We start from the raw sequence: 24132 nt of genomic DNA, 5'->3' as shown, positions 1-24132 counted from the left end.
ATATGAATGCGAGTAGATGATGGAACATTGCACGCGTGTGAATAAGATGGTGCGGGTTGCAAGGCCATCTTATTCACACGCGTACAATGTTCCATCATCTACTCGCATTCATTGCATCGCATTCATCGCAATTCTACTTCAAGAATTGCAGCTCTCATTAAATTATCCTTAATGTGACCGTAACTATTGTAGAGAAAAACTAGGTAAACTGGTGTTTAATCCTCCTGAATGCTACAATCGCATTGTGGTTTGTCCTCAAGGTTAAATCTATGCAAGTGTTGCTTAAAAAGCCGAAATAAAAGAACAACAACTAAAAGACCCCTTTTTAAAGCAGATCAGACAACAATTAATGAGAGATCTGTTTTCCCAGAAAACAAATTTAGACATCGCCAATAATTACTAAGACGCAGACAAAAAACACTCTATCACCGGAACGAATATGTTGAAAGAAAGTTAAGTTCCGCACAGGGGTAAATATTATCAGAGGGTGTACACTAAGAACTACTATTAGACAAATAATGCTTGTATACTCAGAAAGAGAAACAACAAATACCCCAGTGTATGCTTAACTAACATTGATTACTTTATTATTGCAGTTTTTGTGGGAACGAAGGTTCACTCGATGCTAGTGGTAGTTTCAAGTAGTCCGGATGTGGGAATTCTTCGGGGTTTTAACAAAGTTTATCGTAACCTTGTAAATGTGAATTATTAGTAGATAGTCTGGATGACATGGCCATAATGTCCTTCTTTTATAATTGTAGATATTAGTTTCAGCTATAAATTTTTGAATTTTGTGCGATGGAATATGATATGCAACGAAGTCTCGGCCTCCTGATTTTGGCAGGAGCAGTTATTGTCACTGATGTAAAAGAACCTTTTGAGCTATGAGTTTAAGCATGCATTTTTCGTAATCATCTGAGATAGGTGGAAATTGCCAGTACAATGCTTTATGTTCCTGCTGACGAGAACGTTCAGAAGAAACATATGTGTCAGCCTTTCGGTGTTGCTGGAATCCCACTCTGCCTGCCATATTTTGATTGAATCTATTTTCAGCCGGTTTTCGATTCAAAACGGCATAAGCATAATTCACGGTTTTACTGGGCGCTCTCTTTGCATAAAAATCAGCTCTCTCATTCCAGATATTGTAGGAATGTCCTCTGACCCAATAAAATTAAATACTAAGGAAGACATGATTCTTTACTGATATTTGAACAGACTCATTGATAACAGGGAGGTTTAGATTTTTCTTATTATTTTCTGAATCGATGGAGTGCGACCTGACTGTCCGAAATTATTTTTATGATTCTGTCCATTAGGGTTGACGATGAGAGTGGACAAATTCAAAGGCCTTCAAATATATCGTGCGATTCGGTCTAATTGATAGTGCAATGGCTGTAAAGCTTATAAATGCTTTTATTACATATATTTTTTTCTCATCCGCTACCACGAAAAAACATTCCATTCCATCGTTAGACTTAGACTTGTCTGTATGTATATTGTAGCCATTCTATTCATTTTCACACTCCAAATAGAATTGAGGGTGTAGATGTCTAAGTCCTGCTTCCGTGGTGATAGAATGCCGAGGTACAACTTTAGATATATAAAAACATGACAACATGTTTTTATAATTTCAGTTTGTAATTTATACTTCTCTTAATTGTATAAATCGCATTAAGTAATGACATCATTTGAGTACCGAACGTCAATTATATTTTCGAATCAGATATCAGTTCTTATTAAAAAATTAATACGCAATCTAAACGATTACATTAATTTAAGTACATAAAAATTAAAAGTTGAAAAAAGTATAGAAATATAGTGTAATAAATATTGTCATTTAGGTTTGTGTTTCGATTTCGATCTATCCGTATTCACCAACTCTGTGACAAGGGCGAAACTCTCGAATTTTTTTATAGGAATCTTGTTTCTATTCGGGTTTAACTTTGGCCAAGAAAATCTGAAGAAATCGTGACCATCCTGTTGAGCGGGTGAAAAGTCGTGTTTTTTACATTAAACATTTATGCAGCGGGTGTTTGTGTACAGAATATAGACAAGCAGTTTTGGGTTCGCGCCTTACCAACGGCTGCCAACGTAGAGTTTTACAGGTTTTCCTCACATTAGTAACAACTAAATTGGAACCAGTTTTCCACAAAGACCCTCCGGCAGACATTTTCTTTTCGTACATGTGTCAACTTGCCTTTAAATTAAGTTGCTTTTTAACGCATGTTATTTTGACGTTATTCCATAAAAAAAGTCCTAAAGTTCCACATTATATGTACTTCATTACATTCAAAGTTAAAAAAATAACAGTTTTAAGTTTTCTAGCAGCAAAAGCCTGAAAATAAAAAAAAAATTTCATCAAAAGTTACTCACGACAGCCAAAATTATTTCGAAACTTAAAAATATCTTATTAGAAGAAAGCTAAATTAGAAATATATGAACTATTACAAAAGATACTCGGCCTACAATGGTAGTCGGTGCCAGATCACTGTTGCAGAAAATCATGAGATTGTGCACAGTTATAAATACAGCTAAACGATTTTTTAATTTAGCTATTAATGCCGATATAATTTTTGAATCGAAATTCTTCCAGTATCTCCCTATGGAAAACATTACTTGTTTTATATCGGTTTCGCCATATTTTACTTATACTTTTTCTATTCACCTCTATTTAATATTGTCTAATTATATTTAAAATATAAAAGTATCTACCGACGAATGAATTTGCTAATAAAGAGACTACTTGCTATTAGAACTCTGTATTCTTCTATGATATTGTTCTGAGTAAGATCAATAAGTAGAGATTCTAAATAACACGCTTATAAACACAAAGAAAAAACAAATGTTTTGAAATAACTACTAGATATATGTGCAAATAAAGAAGTATAATACATACCTGTTTTACCACACCGAGTGACAAATCTAGCACATTTAAAATTCTTTATTCCTCTACCGTACCCAATTAAAAAAAAATTAAATGTGTTAGATTGGTAACTCGGTGTGATAAACCATTACGTAAGATATTCTTTGTAATTATACATCAAATACTATAATATAATATAATATAAAGTTTAAAAGGACGAAATAATCTTAAACTTTGCTCTTATTTTATTCCCGGGCAACGTCAGACTCGTCTGCTAGTTATAGAATAAATAACCTTTATTATTCAAGGTGAAAATTTTTATTTCTGAATTAAATAATTTCAAATATAAATAGTTTACAATTCTCTGAGATATAATATAAGACAGTAAATCAGGAAAATTCTTCAAAATTTTAATGAAATAATTACTATTTTCAGAAAACATTTTAAAATAAATAATGTGGAAATCTTGACAAGTTCAAAATGGGTTTGCAACACGCCAACGTCATAAACAAAAGAGAAATTCTATGTAATTTCCATAATTTATTATAAAGGAAAATTTAATTTATCTTCTATTCGATATTTTATAAAAAGAAAAATAATTACTCGAATTCACGCGAATATTTAACTACGCACTTTCTGTATTTTAAACGTCTCGACTTAAATATTTAACAGTTACAATTTTCTGAGTTATAATAGAAGACATTAAATAAGAAAAATTCTTCAAAATTGTAATGTAATAATTACTATTTTCAGAAAACATTTTAAAATAAGTAATGTGGAAATCTTGACAAGTTCAAAATGGGTTTGCAACACGCCAACGTCATAAACAAAAGAGATATTCTATGTAATTTCCATAATTTATTATAAAGGAAAATTTAGTTTATCTTCTAGTTGATAATTTATATAAAGAAAAATAATTACTCGAATTCACGCGAATATTTAACTACGCACTTTCTGTATTTTAAACGTCTCGACTTTAATATTTAACCATTTAGTTAAGCCCAATCACATTCGACGACACGAGAGGCCTCTCACCAACGAATGCTTTTTGTAATTATTTCGGATAATAACGAGTTTAGGTAAATTGTAGGTTTAGCTTCGAGAACAATAGCTGACAATTGTCTTGTCGTTAGGAAGTTCGACATTAGGTCGTAACGGCCGAACAACTTTTGTGTTTAGAACACAATACAACTTTCACTTCAGAAATACGTAACACAAGTAGAATATAATTTATTACGTTTTAGCTAGCGTTATGAACTTTTCCTCGTTCAATTATTTATTACTTTGTACACGCAACTTCCAGATGATAATGCAATAATTTATGTAAAATTTTTACTTCTTAATGCGCAATTTGAAGTTAGAAATTGCCTGAGTAATATATTTTGTCTGAAAACTGAAAGACCTTTATTACCAACACTCGACTTCCTCATTTACAGATTTAGAAACACGCTGCGTCACACCGGCACGTCTTCAAGGATAATTAAAAACCTAAAGATTGAATATTGCAAGGACAATCACGTTTTTTCTATATCTCTCTTATAATCTTGGTCCTCGTCTTTAATCTAAAAAATACATAAATAGATGATAACTTTGACATAAACTTTGCTGCTCTCGAACAGTTTCGGCAATACGCTTTCATGCGATCGCAACATAAAAAAGCTGAGTCAGAAGTACTCGGATAGTCGCGGGTGTAACAACAAAACCTATCCAAAACGAGCCTGTTTAAAACGGAAATTTATTCGGAACGAAGCCAAGTGTTGTATTAAAAATAACCCGTTCAGAACGGAAACCTGCTAATTTGGCACTGTTGTTTGGTACCGTGTCAATCGGGTTTACAGATGTTTAAATGTACAGAACATATTTAATTAATGTGTTGAATACATTGATATATTTTAAGAATTAAACTTGGTTTCTGAAATTAAACCAAACAGGTTTAACGTACTTAATTAATAAATAAGTAAACGCGTATGTAATAAAAATTAATTTAATAAGTTACTTGTGTTGTATTACACAGCATTTACATTAAATATTATTTATTGGGATGCAATTGAAAAAATTGTACATGTATAAATTCCACTATCGTTTGATTTTCCTTACTCTGGACAACGGTGTTGGATAGATAAAATATGAGACCAGAGTTGAAAAGAGACGGGTCAAATTGACGATACAAGTACGGTCCATACTAACCAGAAGTGACGATCTATAATTCAAAAATTTCACCCCCTAAAAATAAATACTGTATTTAAATCGTGATAAAATTTTCAAAAAACAGATGTTTTATTGAATTTGGACTACTACTGACCAGCGCTAACAGACTACCTATTGTTTAAAAGGCCCTCTGGTGGCGCAAGAAGACGGATTTTATAAAATAAAAAGCAGTCGAAACTGCGTTTTTATGAATAAAAATGTGACAAACTATTTATCGTTTTATGACAAGTAAAATTTTCTCGTCGTGTTCTCGGCTTTTAAGTAATGCGTAACTTTCGAAGCCCGAGGCGTAGGTTGTGGCCTACGTTGCCCATGCCTTACGCTGCTTTTGGTTATAGGAATGATGTAATTTGAGTATAAATTATTTATAAATACGTATGTCAAGTTATATTTTTATTACGACGTAAAATATATTTAAAAGTTTACGACCACTGCGTGAGACGTTGTTGGAACTAATAAAGTTATGCGTTCCATCACGTACATAAACGGTGTCGTAATTCGCCAAATGAAAATCAGCAAATTTGTAAAATTTTTGTCTATTTTGAACAATCCGTATAATCGAAAATTCGGATAATAGGGGTCCGGATACTCGAGGTTCTATTGTATATGTAACAGCTGGATTGTTAATTTTGCTGCTTTAAAATGAATCCAACCATTTGATTAAATGGTGCCATTTTATAAAATGGTTGATAACTAACGTTCAGTCATTTTACAAACAAGCTAAACTAAAACTTACCGAATTGAATAATATTTCATGTTTTGCAATGCAATTGGCCTTAGGCGCTTTACAATGTGGCTTTGCATAAACCAGCAGATTGTCATATTTTCTTCAGATTCTTACCACTGAAGTACCAACAGATATTCACCAATATGGCATCATCTAGTATGTCTGTTCCACTAAAAATAGTGGATATTACAAGAAATAATAAAAGCGTGCAAAATGCGCCTGAATATAATGGGTTTAAAGATAATATCAACAAACAACTAATGAGGTTCTAAGGAAAATGACATGGAAATTTAAAGAAATGTGGAGTTTGAGGACTTGGTGTTGTCGACACCACTGTAAGCACCAGTTGTGGGTCTGCGAGGTAATAAGGTGTCGACCTTTCAGTCAAAGGTAAACACGCTCGCTTTTCTCGTGATCTGTCAGGATGACACGAGAAAGCCCTTTTCGTATGGATTAGTGGTTTGCAGGACGCAAAGAGACACGCAGAGACCGTAAATCCACAATTAACGCGTTTATTTGTTACTAAAACATGCATACAGATACGAGGAGTACACAGTCCAACTGTAGACAAGTTGCACACTCGATGGAGGATCTTTCCGAATTTTGTCGATTCTGTGGAGGAGGAAGTGGCGGCTGGGCTCACGATGTGTACGAAGTTTTAGTTAGTCTGGATACAGGGGGACATAGTCCTTGCATTCTTTGAAATAAGATTTACTATAATGTAATAATCTTAATTTACGCTATCGTTACTTTTTGCCGGGCCTATCTGCTAGTAAATTTTAAAATGTTATTATATATTATTTTAGAATTTATTAAAACATATAACATATATTAAATATTTAAAATAATAATTATAATAAATTATTATATAAATATATAAAATTATTTTTATATATTTATTAAAATATATTTTAAGAGGTTAGCGGTTCATTTCTTTAGATTCAGCCATTTGCTCTGGACGACGATGAATCACTGACTCAGTCTATTAGTCAGAACAACTAATTTTATATATTTTAATAAGTATATAAAATTAGGGAGAGTGGGAGAGGAATAGCATTAAGGCTTAACCGGAAAAACGGCTTTTACTGTACTATTTAAGATGGGATATTTTGTTTGCAACTACGTTTAGTCTTTATTAAGTACTTAGGTGTATTGCATTTATAACATTTCAGACATTCATATAAATATATTTACATATTTCGAGTTTTTGACCAAATTCGATTTCTCTTTCCAAGACGCTGAGAAAGTTATTGTCCACCGGATGAAAATACGGATCGGAGCTTCCTCCGATTTAATAGCAACGTCTGTTGTGAAAACGATTGATGCTGGCTTAAAGGGCGAACTCTTTCGCCGGTGAATCCCACGGACGGGCGTCGAGAACTAAATAAAAGAATTAACGACGCGTAACGAGTAAATATAATTAGTAAAATGGCCTACCGTTTCCGTAGATCCAGTCGTTGTTCAGGCGATGACGGACTTTCTGATATATGGCAGACATGGTCTTCGTGTGAATTTTCTGCCACTGTCTACCCAGGTACTTGGTCTGCATCTTAAGTAATTTTAAGACGTACAGTTGCGTCATAGAGAGTTTTACTTTTAGCGCTCTCTTTACAATGGAGGCCGACTCGAACACTGCCAACATCTTAAACGGAAAATAAGGTAGCGCCGTTAAATCCGGCATTTCGTATTGAATTAATAGAAAGACCGCGCGCTCCTCTCATTATCCTAGAATGCTTCTATTCGGTCAGTTTGAAAAAAACACTCAACAGGTTAACACAGGAAAAGAGATTTTTCCAACAGTACGGACGTTGTTCTCCGATTTCCTGAAAAAACCGAAAACGTTAACGGGCACCGTAGAATTAAACGGGCGAGACGTTAAACCATCTCTCACCAGCATTTCGGCCGTCAGTTCCAGTTGTTCTACCACGACGCAGGCAAAAAAGTCGATGACCGAAATCGTGAAAAATCGAAAAGAAAATTGTGTGCCGAGTTCCGAAGAGATAAAATCAATGGGATTTACATACAATATTTTTGGCTCCTACGTAGGATATGATGTTTTGATTTAAAAATTGCAATACGAGTGAAATGCAAATGGCAAACACCAACTGTTGGCTCGTGTATTCGAACTGGTAAATGTTTTGTAATGTTTTAATAAAAGCAGCGTAATTCTCGACACAGTCTTGACGATCATTTCCTTGTGCCGATTGACGTCGATCCCCAATTTCGTGGATTGTAAAACCGTCATGCTGAAACCATATTTAATTTAATATATTTCCCACTAATAACCGCTGGAAAATTTTTAACAATCACTTATTACTGTACAATTCAATCGCGTACTCTACTAAAACGCAGTTAAAAACAAAAAATCGAATCTAAAATAGTACAGTAGAAGCAGTTCTTCCGGTTAAGCCTTAATGGTCTCTCTCTCCCTCTGCAAAAAAATTTCGAAAAATCCGTTCTTAGTGTTAGTTTCCATGACGTTTTCTAACTGTGTACCAAATTTCACCTCTTTAGGTTCAGCGGTTTGTTCTGGGCGATGATGAGACAGTGACTTAGTCAGTCAGTCAGGACAAGTAATTTTATATATTGAGATAAAAATTCTGATTTCTTGTATATAGTATTGTTTCAATTATCGTTTTTAAACGAATTTCTTTAGTATGCAGTTTTTTGCGCTCCACATCAGGCAGGCAAGTGCTATGTGCAACCTGTGGCAGTATTGGCGTAATGGCGTATCTATTTCGTGCTATATCATCGCGGTAGTAATTCAGTGAATATAATATGTATATGTGTGTGTAGAAATAAATATAAAAGTATAACGTTTAACAAAAGTAAATACTTCGCCTTCGTTATTATTCTGTGTTAAATCACAAGTACAAAGGCGATATGCCGCCGCTATAAAATGTAAATATGGTCGGAAAGAAAACGTCCATTGATGCTATTGCCATGAAAACTAAAGAACAAGCGCTTCCGTACTTGTAATTTTTACCGATTGTCTCTGGACAGAATAATAACAAAAGCGAAGTATTTACTTTCGTTAATCGTTATATTTTTATATTTATTTCTACAATTAAATATAATTCCATCGGCCATTATCTTTTACTAATTTTTACTAAAAATAATATATATATGTTACTGTGAAAGCCCGTATATTGGTAAATCCTAGGTTTTACTTGTAAATCCGAAGATTTACAAGTAAAACCTTAATTAGGATTTTCAAGTAAAATCAAATTAGAAGCTCTTCTTAATACCATTCTTGATTCCTTTCGTCTAGCGATTTCCTTTATAACACTATTCATACTACTATTATAAGTAAATTTCGTGAGCCTAGTAAAAACATTTCTTAAAGTTGCTAGACGAAAGGAATCAAGAATGGTATTAAGAAGAGCCCCTAATTTGTATAAGATCTTGAGAAACGATAAGGATAATATCAGAGCGGAGGAGAGAGCAGGGGTGTATAAGATTCCTTATGAAAACTTACAACTGGACGTTAAAAAAGATTATATCGGCGTCACCACCAGAAACTTGGGAGTAAGGCTCAAAGAACATAGATATGCCATAAGAAAAGCGTCTAATTCAACGGTTTTGTCCCAAATGGCGCAAACACAAGGATCTGAGGTAAAATGGGACGAGGCAACAATCATCAAACCTCTGTCTTCCCCAACTCTAGCAATGACGGCAGAAAAAATAGAAATATACAGAAGTAAGATAAGAGAAGGCTGTTTAAATGCGAGGGATTCCGAGAGCCTACCTTCGGCATGGAAATATTTGGTTAAGAAATTTACTACAAACTCCGACCAGAATTAATACATTGAAGATTTATGTTATTTTTGTTTTATTGTTTTATTTTAATTTTTAAATATTCTTCCGTTATTTTTTTTTTCTTTTGTAAAATTTTTTATTTAAATTTTTATGTTCTATTTATGGAACATTTACGTTCCATTTTAGTTTTCAACCTGAAGATGGCCTATTAATTAGGCTAAAAACGTTTGTTGTTCAAAATTATGTTTATTTCTCGGCAAAAAAGGTGTTTTGTTTCTCTTTATTTAGTTGCTTTTGATATTGAAAATGTTTGTTTTGGAAATAAAACTATGAGCATTTTCATAATCATTTATTGCAACTATTATAAACTTACTATGTCCTATTTATTGATAACTAGTTTAACAGTTTAAAAATACTTTTTAACGTAACATAAATTATATTATTATGTAAAAAATAGTAAATAGTTATCTTGTAAATTATCATTGCATTTAGAATTATAAAGTAGTCCTGATGACTTGCAAGCGCACTTCTTTGTTAAGCAATTTTTTAAGCAGTTGCACTTCTTGAAATCTTGTTTTCCAGTCAAAGACAATTCTGCGACGACTTCTCGAAGACTCACTTCTGTACCTTTAATTTAACCCTTTCTGACTCATTTTAACAATGCTTTCTTTATTGTCCCGTTTGATTGCATTTTAGACATCATTATTTTGTTTCATATTGTCATGCGAATGCAACAATTTCTCTAAATCTTGATCATATTTTATAACTCTAATCATATCACTAGGGATTGCTGAAGTTGCAAGGCCCATTTTCATTGGACAACCAAACATTGCTTTGTAGGGGGAACATTTGATTCCCTCGTGATATGCTCTATTTTTCATTGCCTGAATAAATCTTAAACCATCTGACCACTTTGATATCTGATTGGTTTCCATCCACGTACTGAACATATTTTCTATGTCTTGATTAGCATGCTTTACTGATACTTGACTTTGGCTATGTCTTGCCTTTCCATGTACGATTTTTACATCCAGCCCCATAGAGCATAAACTCTCAATAACTTGGTTAGAGAATTTTCGACCATTATCGGAATGAAGGATGCTCGGCGCTCCAAAAATGGTGAAAATATCCAAACGATGGTATGCAACTTCTACGGTGCGTTTAGTTTGAAGCGCACGATAGATCACAGATTTGGTAAGATGGTCTTGGTAAACTAAAATAAATTTATTTCGATCTGGGGTAGTTTGTAGATCTATTAGATCAACCTGACAGCGTGAATTCATTTCACTGTGAAGTATAGGTCTGACAACAATGCCCTTTTTCAAAATCTGTTTCTTTTGGAAAGGTTGACATAGCTTCAAATATGTCATAGTAGCCTCAACTGTTACATTTTTATACTTGCGGTTACATTCCTTAAGCATCCGTGTGCTTCCACCGTGGCCAACAGCAACACGCGTTTCTTCGAGAATATTGAATAAATCCTCGTAACAAATGTAATACCTTATTTCTCCATCCTCCTTCTTCATAGGTGCAATTAGTTTTTCTATAGTCAAAATGTCGTAACGCTTTATACGCCTGTAATGAACAGCTTGTTTCATTTTCATGTTCTTCGCAGCTTTTACTTCCTCCAAACACTTTGCGTATTTGTCCCTATTAAGTGAAAGCTATTATGTTTCTTGCTTGCAACGAGCTCGTCCATTATTTCATAAAATCTCCGTTTCATACTCATCTTNAAAATCTACATATTTGTAGCTGATGCAGGAAATGACAAAGTAACTCCAAGCATTTAACTTTTTTGCTCGAGTATTGTTAGCATCACATCTTATTAATTGTGACTAATGTATTTGTTTGGTAATTGTATTTGTTTATTTTATCTTATAAATACTTGTAATTTGTGCATACGAGAACATGCAATTTTTTGAATTTATGGTGAACCATGAGTTATTTCCTGGATTGCTTTATTTAATGTATAGAAAATACAATGTTTCTTGTCCTAATATCACAGGTCTGCAAAAAAATTTTTTCCAGCTGCATTAGACATTTTTGCTGAATTATATTGTGACCCTTTGGGTTGGCACCTCTTTGGTACCCTGTCAGGATTGACACCACCGTGTTTCTCGAAACACGGAAACCGAGACGGCGATTACACCATGCCATCGAGCGAGCGGTCCTGTACATGATCAGACGGATTCGTAATGTCGATTCGAGAGACAACATTGGAAGTGACTCAGATACACTTAACAATTAACAAGGGTTTATTTAAAAATCTATTGGAAAAAGGGTTGTCGCGGAGAGAGAGAGTTCACATACGATTCGCGGGATGATAAATACCTTTGGTAATAGGTCCCGGTCGGGTCTTGTTGAATCGGAGAATAAGAGCTTCAGTTATGGGGTTTTCAGGATGTATCCAGTTCTGATGGGTATTTTTCGTTATCCAGGCGATGCACTAACACACACACACACACACACACACAAGTTTATCCTATGGCGATTAATTCGGATTCCTTAATGGATGATAATTGAAGGGAGGACGACTTCTTTCCTCTCCGAGGACTAAGGCAGCGACTAACTCTTTTCGGCCGTCTCTGATGATATTCACGGACGATTTCGGCCGTGCAGAGGTTAATAGTTCACGAGAAAGCGTCATGTTGCTTTCGAGAAAATGTAACGGGAGACTTTCTCAGGTAGCTAAGAACAACAATTGTTGCGTAATTCGCGAAACGTTATTATTAAAGATTATTTCAAATATAAGACTTTTTGCTATCTCACATCACTCCGGCCTTTTGAAAATCGAGCTTGTTCGTGAAAGTGCAAGTTCGATTTTAGATTGTGATATAAGAACATTGAAAAGTTGGACTTTTACTCTCTCTCTTTTTTTTTTTTTCTATTTACATAATAGTAATGGGAGTACATAGGTTATTATTTATATAAATTTAGTTTACAAATTTAGGTTACTCTCTCTCTCTTTATTTATGTTACGCGGTTAAAATAAAACACTCGGACACGTGGTTAAAGGTAAATATAAATGTTGTTTTAATAAAAATAAATTTAGGTTACAAAAAAAGAGAAATTGGTTATATAATACGAATAATATTTATGACATGGTTATAATATTTTGTATAGGAATATAAACGATTTATAGGTGAAAAGATGAAGAAAAGTTATGAGGTGGAATTTCTAGGATGGGATTGGTGGTGAGGATGGGAAGTGGAGCGGGAGGAAGGAAAACGAAAGATAGGAGTACGAGAGGCATGTGATATCATTTCCGGAGGACTACTAGTAGTAGTAGTAGCTTCTATAGAATTAAGGGATTCATTAGATCCGATGAAGTCTGGTTCTGGTCGATGATGGCGATTGGCGTCTCGGTACTCTTGTTCTAGTTGAGGTGGCGCAGAATATCCAATTGGAAGAATTATTGTAACTGGAAGAAGGGATCTTGATCGCTGAGAACGAGCGAAACGAATGGCTGCTCGAAGAGTTTCGGCGTTGATTTCTTGGGTTATGGCAGATTCTTGATTGGTTTGGGAAATGCTGGGATCGTTATTATTATCCATCTACGGTGGAAATGTTCAGAATGAATTTAAAGCTATTAGAACTTTCGAAAAATTGTAAAAGCTCGAAAGGAATTGCAAGAGAGGGTGTAGAAGGATTTGTAAATGTTGGAGGAATTCCGTATTTCTCATGGATAACTGAGGTCCAACGGAGAGTATGATCTCCTTTTTTGAATTTGAGGTTGTAGATAAATTTAGCATGGGAAATAGGATTGTCTAGAAACTGAACGGTGAGTATAAAAGATGGGTTTATAGGAGAACTTTTTGTAATGGTGATGAGAAATTGGTGAAGATGGCATCCTCACTGAAATACAGCAACAAGCAGAATCGGAAAGAGGAGACAAAGAAGACGTAACTACTGAGGAGGAAACGAGATAACCTGAACTAACTCCTTCACCTCGTTATGCCTTAAGAAGTCAAGGACCCGTGGAGGAACAACCTTGGATTCTTCCCACTCCTCGACGAAGTCGAATTTCTAAACGAAAGGCTAGCCCACCTAAAAATGGACTTAACACTCAATCAAAAATAACGAAACAAGGGACTTAACGTAAGAAACAAAAATCCATGACCCCAAGGCTCCTTCCTTATCTAACGTTTTAAAATAAACTTGATAAAAAAGACTTGAAAATAACTTGATATAGTCCCTCTCTACATCTCTTTAATCACTTCAATTTTTTTTCTCCTCCAGAATATCATCATCCACTATGCACTTAACTTTTCTACTCCAATTTGCCTTCTTCACCTCGGGGATCTCCACTCTCCATATCAACCCACGAGAGGACCCTCATAATCTCCACAAAGGTGTTGTCTTTGTACACCAGGGAAATTTCTTTATGACTACCAATTACTGGATTCTTGTTTTGGATATATCTTTTGATCCTTACGAAGAACAATTACACCTTTTAAAGCGACATATTCAATTGTTAATCTCATTAGTACAGCGAATGCGCTCTTCATCTCAAGATAACCCTACCGCTCCACGATGGTCTCTATCTATTGATGAACTAACCTTCCTACAGACCACTTTAACAGGATATGAATCGGATTACCCGGAATTACAAACATTAGTAACCCTTACTAACGTTACTCGAGAAAAAAAAGGCTTAATAAATGCTGGAGCAAAATCCTCAAATATCTATTTGGAACAGCCACCTCGGAAGATATTGAAAGTCTCAACGAAAAAATAGCGCAATTATCCGAAACAAATATGGAATTTACTCACTTTCTCCAGTCTCAAGCTACTTTACTCAATGATACCTTACGAATCGCCAAGACAAACCGAAACCAAATTTATACTTTGATAAAAAAGCAAATCCTCATCGAAGAAACATTAATCCAACACCAATATCATTTAGCAGTGGAATCAGCAGTTCGATCTACCGAGTTCTCCATCAGAGAATTTCGAACTCTAATACTTGAGATCCGAAATGCCATCGAAACCTTGGAACAAGGCCGACTTAGCACTTATTTTCTCCCCAAAGAAGTGTTATTGAACACCCTCAAAGAGATACAATTACATTTACCCGAAGGATATTCCTTCTTGGAAACACCCCGACTTGAAACCATCTTCAAATATTACCAATGGACATCTATTACAGCCATAGCCTTACCAAAAATACTCCGCATTTTCGCCAAAATACCTCTCATTACTCCCACAGGATATTTTGATATCTACGAAATTGTGAGACTACCTGTATATTATCCCACTATACAATCCTTTGTTTATTATAACAATTCTTATCCAATTATTGCTTTGTCAAGAAATCGTCAATCTTATATGTTATTATCGTATCATGAATTAATGAAATGTCAAACGACTCCTGTAGCCATGTGCTCACCCAGCGTACCTATCTGGCAATCGCCAAGACAGAGCTGCGAATATTCCTTATACTTGGGAAATGAAAAATTTATTAATCAATTATGTCCTCGACGATTAATTAGGGCTTATTCTCCTATTTTCCGACGTATAGATAACCAAGGAACTTGGACTTATTCCATTCCTACTCCTATGAGCCTAACCATTAGATGTCCCTCCAACGGCAAGAAAAATCCTCCAATTACCATCTCTAAAATAAACAATACGGGTATAATAATACTTCCTGGAACTTGTGTCGGATATCTTCCCGGAATTATTTTAACCTCGCACTTTCAAAGAAAAACTGCAATCCATCTCGAAACTACGAACCATTTTATCATTCCTCCTATCGAGAATATTATCAATGAAACAGAATTAAAAATCATCAAAACTCGACTAACACAACCTCAACTTCCCATTTTAACCTCCGAGATGCAAACAGATGCAGAGATCTTACGAGCCGACAAATCACTAACCAAAATGGAACTCGATCTGGAACAGCTTCTTACGGCTCAACCAAATTATAAAACCTCTTCCCGAGTCTCTACCCCTACCACCATTTTTATCGTGTCAGCCTTCATCGCTGTTCTTGGGATAGGAAGTATCCTCAGTGTTATTTATTTACGACTACGTTACCCTCGACCGCAACTCCGCCGCATCAGACCCACCATAGAACTGGTCCCACGTGCATCCGATTTAATCACACGAAATTCCGAATTATCTCTCCTTCCTTCGGGAGACTGCACACCCATTCTTATGTAAACAACACCTGCTATAACCATATCTTTAATATTAAGATATAATTACCCTTTTAACATTATATACCATTTTTTGCATCTTCTTCCTTTCTTCTTTACAGTCTATTCCCTGCTGCATACACTCATCACAATGGACCCTTCTTTGGACGCCTTATTTAATTGCCCTATATGCTATAACCGCTTAAAAGCATTAGTCTACCAGTGCAGTAATGGGCATGTTGTCTGTCCCGATTGTAGACCCCGAATTTCCCAATGTCACACATGTAGAGAATCGCTAGGATACATACGAAACCTTCTTACCGAACAAATTCTTCGCACGATGCAATCCCCTTGTGCTTTCCACTCCTTTGGATGTACCGAAGTACTCCCCGAGGACAGCCGCGTTTTTTATTTTTAGCCTCGATCCTAGCAATTCGGCAGCATCTTTTGAAAGACCCAAGTTTCTTACTAAGCTGTTGAGCTCACTCTGAGAAAAAAGTTGAGGTCCTTTGCCAACAGAAAAATCTGAGATAGATTCATCCTGGGAAGCTAATGTGTCTGAATCTTTTGACTCACTCAGGATGTCATCTACTAGAAGGTGACTGTGGAACTGGTATTTCATAACTATGGGACACTGGACGAGTAGCTGAGTCGAGGTTATGGTAAAATATATTTTTTTAATTTTATGTATTAAATCCTTTAACATCTACCGAACAGAAGTAGCAGTCGGTTGTGTGATTTTTCTGTTCACGCCATAACATAGGAATGCCAAAACGAAATGAGGTTTTCTTACCCTTAAACCACAAACGAAGATCTTCCTCGCATCTTCTGCACATCTTATGTGGAGCCCATGCTTTGTCTTGATCTCCAAGTTTCAATTTGAAATATGCAAAATAATAGCCTCATCAGTGGACACTGACGATACTAATAAATGAAATATATTTGGAAAGAAAATAAAGTGAGAAATAGTAAATAACTTTCTACTCCATCTCTGTTTTTAATTCTATCGAAATCGGATTTAAAAGAGTGAATTTCACTTGTATTTCTTAAAGAATAATTTTTTGGAATTTATTAGTTTTAATATTAGTAGCTCATTTCGAAAATATTTCATTTCCATAAAGTCTTAGTTTATTTCTGATAACTTTAATATTTGGCGAGTAACCAGCATTAATGCGTATGTTTGAATTTCTCAATTTACTAATATTTTATATATTTTTTCGATTTAAATATAAAGTTAAACAATTCACAAATAACTAGTCTTTTTGAATAAGGTTTAAATATCCCAATTCGATAAGTATGGTTGATATTCATATCCGTAAACTAAAGGTTATCACTAAATAATTTTAAAACCTTGCATAGAAAATCATTTATTTTTTCGTTATTCTCTAAACTTGAAATTACGAAGTTATTTCTTTTATTTATTTTTTGTTTCATAAACTTTTCATGTAAATAATTACATACTGCATTTATTTCTGTTTGATTTGTTAATTCTAACTTTACATTTCTCTTTATCAATTTTGAGGAAAGTGAATCTAGATTCAATATCTACAATAGCAGTGCCTATATTTTGAATCCAGGCCTGCATTCAGTGACGTAGCTGGGTGGGGGCAGGGGAGGCCCGTCCGTGAAAAAAAAATAAAAACTTAAACAAATTATCAGAATGTTTTTCAACGTTAAATCACTTAAGCTTGTAGTCATTTTAACAAAGATATTTATACTAAATAATTTAATTTTACAAAATGTCTTGCCAATCTTATGGTCGCAGTAAATTTATTTCTGACAATTTCCTTATCAGTTGCTTCGTGTGAGAGGAGTTTCAGCAAACTAAAATAAATTAAAAATTATTTGCGGGCAACAATGACCCAAATCAGACCTAACAATCTTGGCATAAAACATGAGTCGACACAAAATATAAATTTTGAAGATATAATTTCCGAGTTTGTAGCTGTTAAAGCTAGAAAAAAGAGCTTTTAAGTGTTTGTACATAATATGTATATGAGAGTATATTAATTATACCCTCATTTTTCTTTTGCCATAGCCAACTTTCACTTTCCTACATAAATGTGAAAGAATGATTAATAAAACTGTACTATTATCATCATAGTATTCTAACTTGATAATTAATGACTCTTATTTGTATTAATTAAATAAAATCATACTTTACGTTTATCGGATTTTTATTAATTTTAACAGTTTTTATTCTTCGGGTGACACCACGATATCTGTACCGGGTGTCACCCATGCTAGCTACGCCATTGCCTGCATTCTAATTGTTCTAAAAGTATTTGTAATATATCATTTGAAGAGGCTTACAGATTTAACATAACATTAATTTTTTTCCTGTACGTTAAGCTCTTTTTCGGCACTTATATAAGACAAGATCAATTTCTCCGTTGACTCACCTGTAACATTTTCCTCGCTTCCAGTTCGTTTCTGAAGACCTGACAATAAAATATTAAAACTTACAGTATTTTTGTAAGTTTTAATATTTTGTTGCCAGCTCTTTTAAAATCAACGTAATTTTATTAAATATTTGTAAATATACATTTCTAGAACATCATTGTAGTAAAACTGCTGAANTGTGTGTGTGTGTGTGTGTGTTAGTGCATCGCCTGGATAACGAATCAGAAACCTTAAAAACCCATAAAAAGCTGTTATAATCCGATTCAACAAGACCCGAACGGGACCTATTACCAAAGGTATTTATCATCCCGCGAATCGTATGTGAACTCTCTCTCTCCGCGACAATCCTTTTCCAATAGATTTTTAAATAAACCCTTGTTAATTGTTAAGTGTATCTGAGTCACTTCCAATGTTGTCTCTCGAATCGACATTACGAATCCGTCTGACCACGTACGGAACCGCTCGCGCGACGGCGTGACGTAATCGCCGTCTCGGTTTCCGTGTTTCGAGAAACACGGTGGTGTCAATCCTGACAGGGTACCAAAGAGGTGCCGACCCGAAAGGTCACAAAGAACTGGTGTACAAAATACGCTTATTCCTCGATTAAGAATACTATTTCGAGTAAGACTCGGTTGTTTTGTTCTTTCAATTAAATTATATATGATTATTTGTATAAAATTTGTCGTAAATTTATTATCCTTTCTTCTTTATTCTGATGTTAGTTATCTTGGTTAACCGCGTCGAACTTTCCGCCATTAAAACACCACGTGATTGTATGTTCTCACGTGACTACCGGACGAACTGTTATTGGCTGATAGAAACGCGTATTGGCGGCGGTTGCCGCAAAAAATAAAATTCAACCAACTTTTGCGGGAGAAAAGCGGCAGAAAATCGACTTCTACGGGAGAGAAAAAGTGACGTCATCCTGCCGCTTTTCCTTGCCGCGCCGCATGTGTGCATCGGGCGTTAGGGTACGTCACGAGAACGCACACTAACAAGGGATTTTTTGAAATTTCCCCCCTCCGCGGGGAAAGTGACAGGATTAAGGCTTCAACAATAAAAATGTTAAGAGAAAGCAACGTGTAAGATTTATAGGCTCGGAGGCGGTGTTTTGCGTTAAATAGAACATAATTTTAGACTCATAATAAAAATTTTCTAATTAGTCTGGAAACAGGGAACCTAATTCTTGCATTTTGTGAAAACGGGTAAGATTGACTGTAATGTAATAATCTTAATCTTCGCTATCTTTACTTTTTGCACAAGCAACGCAGGGCTAATCTTCTAGTTAAATAATAATTTTTCTTATTGTACTTTTAGAAAATACTAAAAAAATACAGTATTTTTAAAGTTAAAATGAGATTAAACTATCGAATACAAAAACCAAAGTGATATCGATGACGTAATACACGTAACTGAGCAGCGAACGAAAACAACTAAGTTGAATTAATTAATAAAGTCGGAAAAAACGTGTGTATTATAATCGAGAACATGCAATCGAAACTAACTAAAATCGAGACTATTGTATTAATCTTTAAAATATTGGTATTAAATCTGTCTTATAAAATCACTACGACTCTTGAAAATCGAGTTATCAGATAAGAATAAAATAAAACACCAATATAGCCCTATCATTGAAAACATTCACTTATTTTTGCTCACCTCGAGTTTTGCTTAGTAGAAATGGCTAAAAAGTGCGCAAAATACCTATGGAAATACGGTATTACAGCATCACCTGTATTGGTCGTCCACCTGTCTAAAAGATCACTTTTTGAAGGAACCGTGAGTGGTCGCTATAGATAGGTTTTACTGTATATCCAATGAACAGTAGAGTGAACGCACCACTGAGTTCATTGAGTTTCAATGGCTTTATTTCCTCAGCTGAAGCTTCATATTCACCATCATCTGTAAATGAATAATTAAGTAATTCTTCCATTACAAAGAATTTAATTATAATGATAAACGTTCACATAAACAATGTCGTCACTGAAAAGAAGTTTACATCACGCTAATATCGATTCACCTAGTCAGAAATGTTTTTTAATTATCTTAAAAAATATAAATTATGTTTACGCAATGAAATATGCTCTAAACTAATTGCTTAAGTTTATAGTATTATTTATAAATTCTTGAAGGATTTCTAAATTCTTATGTTTTATTCATTTTAAAATATTCCATTTAAATATTAACAGAAGTAAACATTAAATAAACAGGAAGCCCCATTATGGCCCATTAAGTTTAGATTTAATAAAATAATCTCAACTTCATTGGCCATAGTCGGTCTATCCACTATTGTTTGCGATATCTCATTATTTAATGTGTATGAATTTGAAAAAAAATTAATTTTTGATGTTGTTATAAAATATATTACTTTCAAATTTTCAGTCACGAATAGTTTGCTCAGAAATAATTTTGACTAGGAAATGACTTTTTGTTTACAGCCGTTAATGACATTGAATTTAGGTCATGTAGTTTTAAGTTGTTTATTATAGCAAAGAATATTGTAGATGCTAAAAGGAATTTCTACTCTAGTTATATGCTTGTCTCCTAGTTAGTTCATAAATTTCGCACAGATAGGTGAGTACCTGTAGTTCATGTTTCTTGGACAACCTGCACTTTGTACTTCATACTTTAATTAATATATCTATATTGCTTTTCGAACAAAAAATGCATATTTTAATGCATTTATGGTCGGAAACAAACATTTCGATGTAAATGTCATGCAAGAGAACATCCTGCCAATTTCATTCCACTAAAATCAAAATTATTTACGAAATTTAAATTTTGTCTGTTTTCAATTAATTTATCTATGATATGTTTTATCATATTAATAACGCTAAAATTAAGTTTGGACTTTATTGATATAAAGATAACTTAAATATCAAAATATCCGTGTTGATTTTTTAAATGAATGTATTGTAAATTTGGCATTTTTGATTATAAACTAAAAACAATACTCAACTCTGGATGAAATTGGCACAATGGTTTAGAATATCCAGAAATGGTTACTCGAGGAAACAACAGATTTTACGAAAAAAGTTTTCATTCCAATTATGGAAGATCTTCAGTTTTATTTTTACATTAAGAAATGAACATGTTTTTATTTTTGATTGTAAAATGCATTTTTACAGTATATTACGAAAGCTGTTCATATTTTTTCGAATTATCTCATAAGAAAAAGATGAAACTTCTGTATGAAAAATAGATGCAAATTTAAGCCAAGTAAAGGCATAACTTAATTTTGTATCTAAATAAGTTAAAAAATAATTTCCTGAATTTAATATAAATGATAAACGAAGGAATACTTTAATTAGCTAGTGAATATTAGTTATAATTCTGAACGATCCCCAGTAACGGTGAAGTTTTACGTGTTGCTTTGTCACTTTTATAGTTGAAATCAGTACTTTACTTGAAATATTAGCTTTATGTATCGTTTTCAGTTATTTTTTTTCTCTGTATTAAGCATTTAATACAGGTAATTATTTTATTTATTCGAAAATTAATGAACATAAAATAAATTTTTAAAAACTTTCTTGTAATATTCACCCTTATTAAAACTTACCCATTGAGTTTAAATTAAAATGATTCAAATACAAAGCCCCTGTGTTCAGAAACACTGCTATAGAGCCTTATTATTAATTTAAAACATCGTATTAACGTTTTTCTTATTACAAATTTAAAATATTCTACNTTATTAATTATTTTTCTTTAATTATATTCTAATTAAATTAAAATAATTAAATATATTAATTAACAATTATAAATATCAGAGAGAAACATCATAAAGGAGGATGCAGTCATGCAGCGAGACAAGGAAAAGCGGCAGAATGAGGACAACTTTCTCGCTGCAGAAGTCGATTTTGTGCCGCTTTTCTCTTGCCGCAAAACTTGGTTGAATTCTATCTTTTGTGGCGATTGCTGCCAAGACGAGTTTTTATCTGCCAATAACAACTCATCTGGTAGTCACGTGAAAAAATAAAATCACGTCGCATTTTAAGAAAAATATTCTGTTCCTATAAAATGTAGTTTCATTTGTTAGAAAGGAAAGATTATCTATATATAAAAATTGATGTGTGTATCCCGCACATGAATGGTGTTTGTATGTGGTAGTAGCCTCAAGTCTCCATTCGTGCACTATGGTGGTTGCGTTTCGATAGCTATAAGGTTGTGGGAGATATGGGGTTGAAAGTGGTTGACTTCGAAGATGTGTAACAATGGAAGTGTCAACAATGGAAGTGTTAACAGTGAAAGTGTTAACAATGGAAGTGTTAAGAATGGAAATGTTATTAATGGAAGTGTTGAGTAACAAAGGAAGTGTTAATATAAAGCGGCATGCAAGATTTACAGGCGGTTTTTTGCGTTTTTGCCGGAAATCGAACCTATTTTTAGACACATGTAAAAATTCTCTAATTAATCTGGAAACGGGGGACCTAATTCTTGCATTCTGTGAAAATCTTTACTTTTTGCCCACAAATAAAAACCCAGCGAAGCGGGTCCTTGCAGCTAGTAATATATAAAAATATACAGTCGACCCCCTTATAACGTGGGTTCCTATAACGGAAATTCCTATAACATAGCGAAAAAATTGTAGCAGTATTCGTATAAAGTGACTCGTAAAACGTCGTCCGACTCCTGTCACAACGAGATTGGTCGAATCTGGACCAATAGTGGACGAGCAGCCGAACTAATTTCCGCCGCCCAGCGCCACGCTACGGAGAGTTTAGGCGGCTAAATTGAGTTTTGCTATTGTCTGTACAGCATTATATATAAATTTTATGTAAATTAGGTACTGTACATATAATTATATATTAATTATATATAAATTAGGTACTGTATATATAATTATATATTAACTTAATTTATTGTAACTTTATTATAATTATATATATAATTTCCGCTGTCTAGCGCTACGCTACAGAAAGTTTAGGCTAGTAAGTTGAGTTTATTATCGTCTGTACAGTATGTAAATTAGGTATCGTAAGTCCTAATACAGTACTGTAATTTTATACATTTCTTTTGAAAGAAACATTTCTTATTCAACGGCCATAAAAATTATTTATATTAATGATGTCACCAAAGGTTAAGTCATTTTTCTGCGAAAAATTCGTTATCAGAAATCGCGGCCGCCGTTTCGTGCGATGTTCCGCGAAGAAAACAAGCTTGAGCAACGGCGTAGTCGAACGGTGCACACTCGGTAAGTAATCCTACAATTTTTTGTTTATAGCATAGTTTATATGAATTTTTCTCAAAAAATTATACGTGTTTTGGAAATGTTAAGTGGAATTAGTCTAGAATCGGTTAATTTTATAGAAGAAAACCTTTCAAACAGACTTAGTCCGTAAACTTCACACGTGTCGGGCTGCGATTGGCTCATGTATTTAATGATTTCTACAACGTAAAATTCGAATAACGTGGAACGTATCTAAGCGTTATAGGGGGGGTCTACTGTACTCAGATTAAATTCAGTAGAGCTTCTCAATACGAGAGCTATTCATCCCAAGACCAACTGCGAAAAGAAAAAGTCGCGTACGATAGTGAATCCCATTAAGTGTTTCTTGTATTAGAAAGGAAAATAGAAATCCAGGAGAAAATGGAACTGAATGTAAACACTCTACAGGAATATTTAAAGATTAACGTTTTTGCACTATTTGCATACTTATTCCACAGTTTTTTGTGTACAGCAAGTAAACGCTATAATTAACAATGACTAGCATATTTACGTATACAAAGAACTTAATCCTGCAACTAGTTTCCTAACACTGCGAGTGAAAAACATCTGAGGTATGATTAATTAAGAAATACTAGAACACATTATCATGAAGTTAAAACTATGTGTGGCGCTATGTGTTATGAGACATATAGAAACATAACTTTTATGTTATTATAGTAGAGGAGAAGGTGGTATTATGGAACCCCAATTATATTTTAGTGAATTGTAAACAAGGTATCATAACTACACCCACATTTTTTGTGCAAAAAGTACCGGTAACTAGTAAACTAAATGTTCCTAATTGGATTTTTCGCTAGTGTAA

The 24132-nt window shown here is 33.9% G+C and overlaps 1 protein-coding gene and 1 pseudogene across 1 annotated transcript; both read right to left on the bottom strand.

Annotated features, from left to right (window-relative positions):
* Positions 1–7089: 7089 nt before the first annotated feature.
* Positions 7090–8043, bottom strand: LOC111635522 (annotated as a pseudogene).
* A 2206-nt stretch (positions 8044–10249) lies between these two features.
* LOC111635521 (KRAB-A domain-containing protein 2-like) lies at positions 10250–11161 on the bottom strand. Its single transcript, XM_023380506.1, has one exon. The coding sequence runs from the start codon at positions 11159–11161 to the stop codon at positions 10250–10252; it is 912 nt and encodes a 303-aa protein (XP_023236274.1).
* Between the last annotated feature and the right edge of the window lie 12971 nt (positions 11162–24132).

Source organism: Centruroides sculpturatus, unplaced genomic scaffold (genome assembly GCF_000671375.1).
Source record: "Centruroides sculpturatus isolate CEXI.00-Female unplaced genomic scaffold, Cexi_2.0 scaffold990, whole genome shotgun sequence".
Classification (NCBI taxonomy): domain Eukaryota; kingdom Metazoa; phylum Arthropoda; class Arachnida; order Scorpiones; family Buthidae; genus Centruroides; species Centruroides sculpturatus.
The sequence above is the reverse complement of the archived record's forward strand: the minus strand, read 5'-3'. Positions and strand labels throughout refer to the sequence as shown.

Coding starts and splice junctions, on each gene's coding strand:
- LOC111635521 (XM_023380506.1), bottom strand. CDS start 11,161: ATGAAAATGAAACAAGCTGTTCATTACAGGCGTATAAAGCGTTACGAC.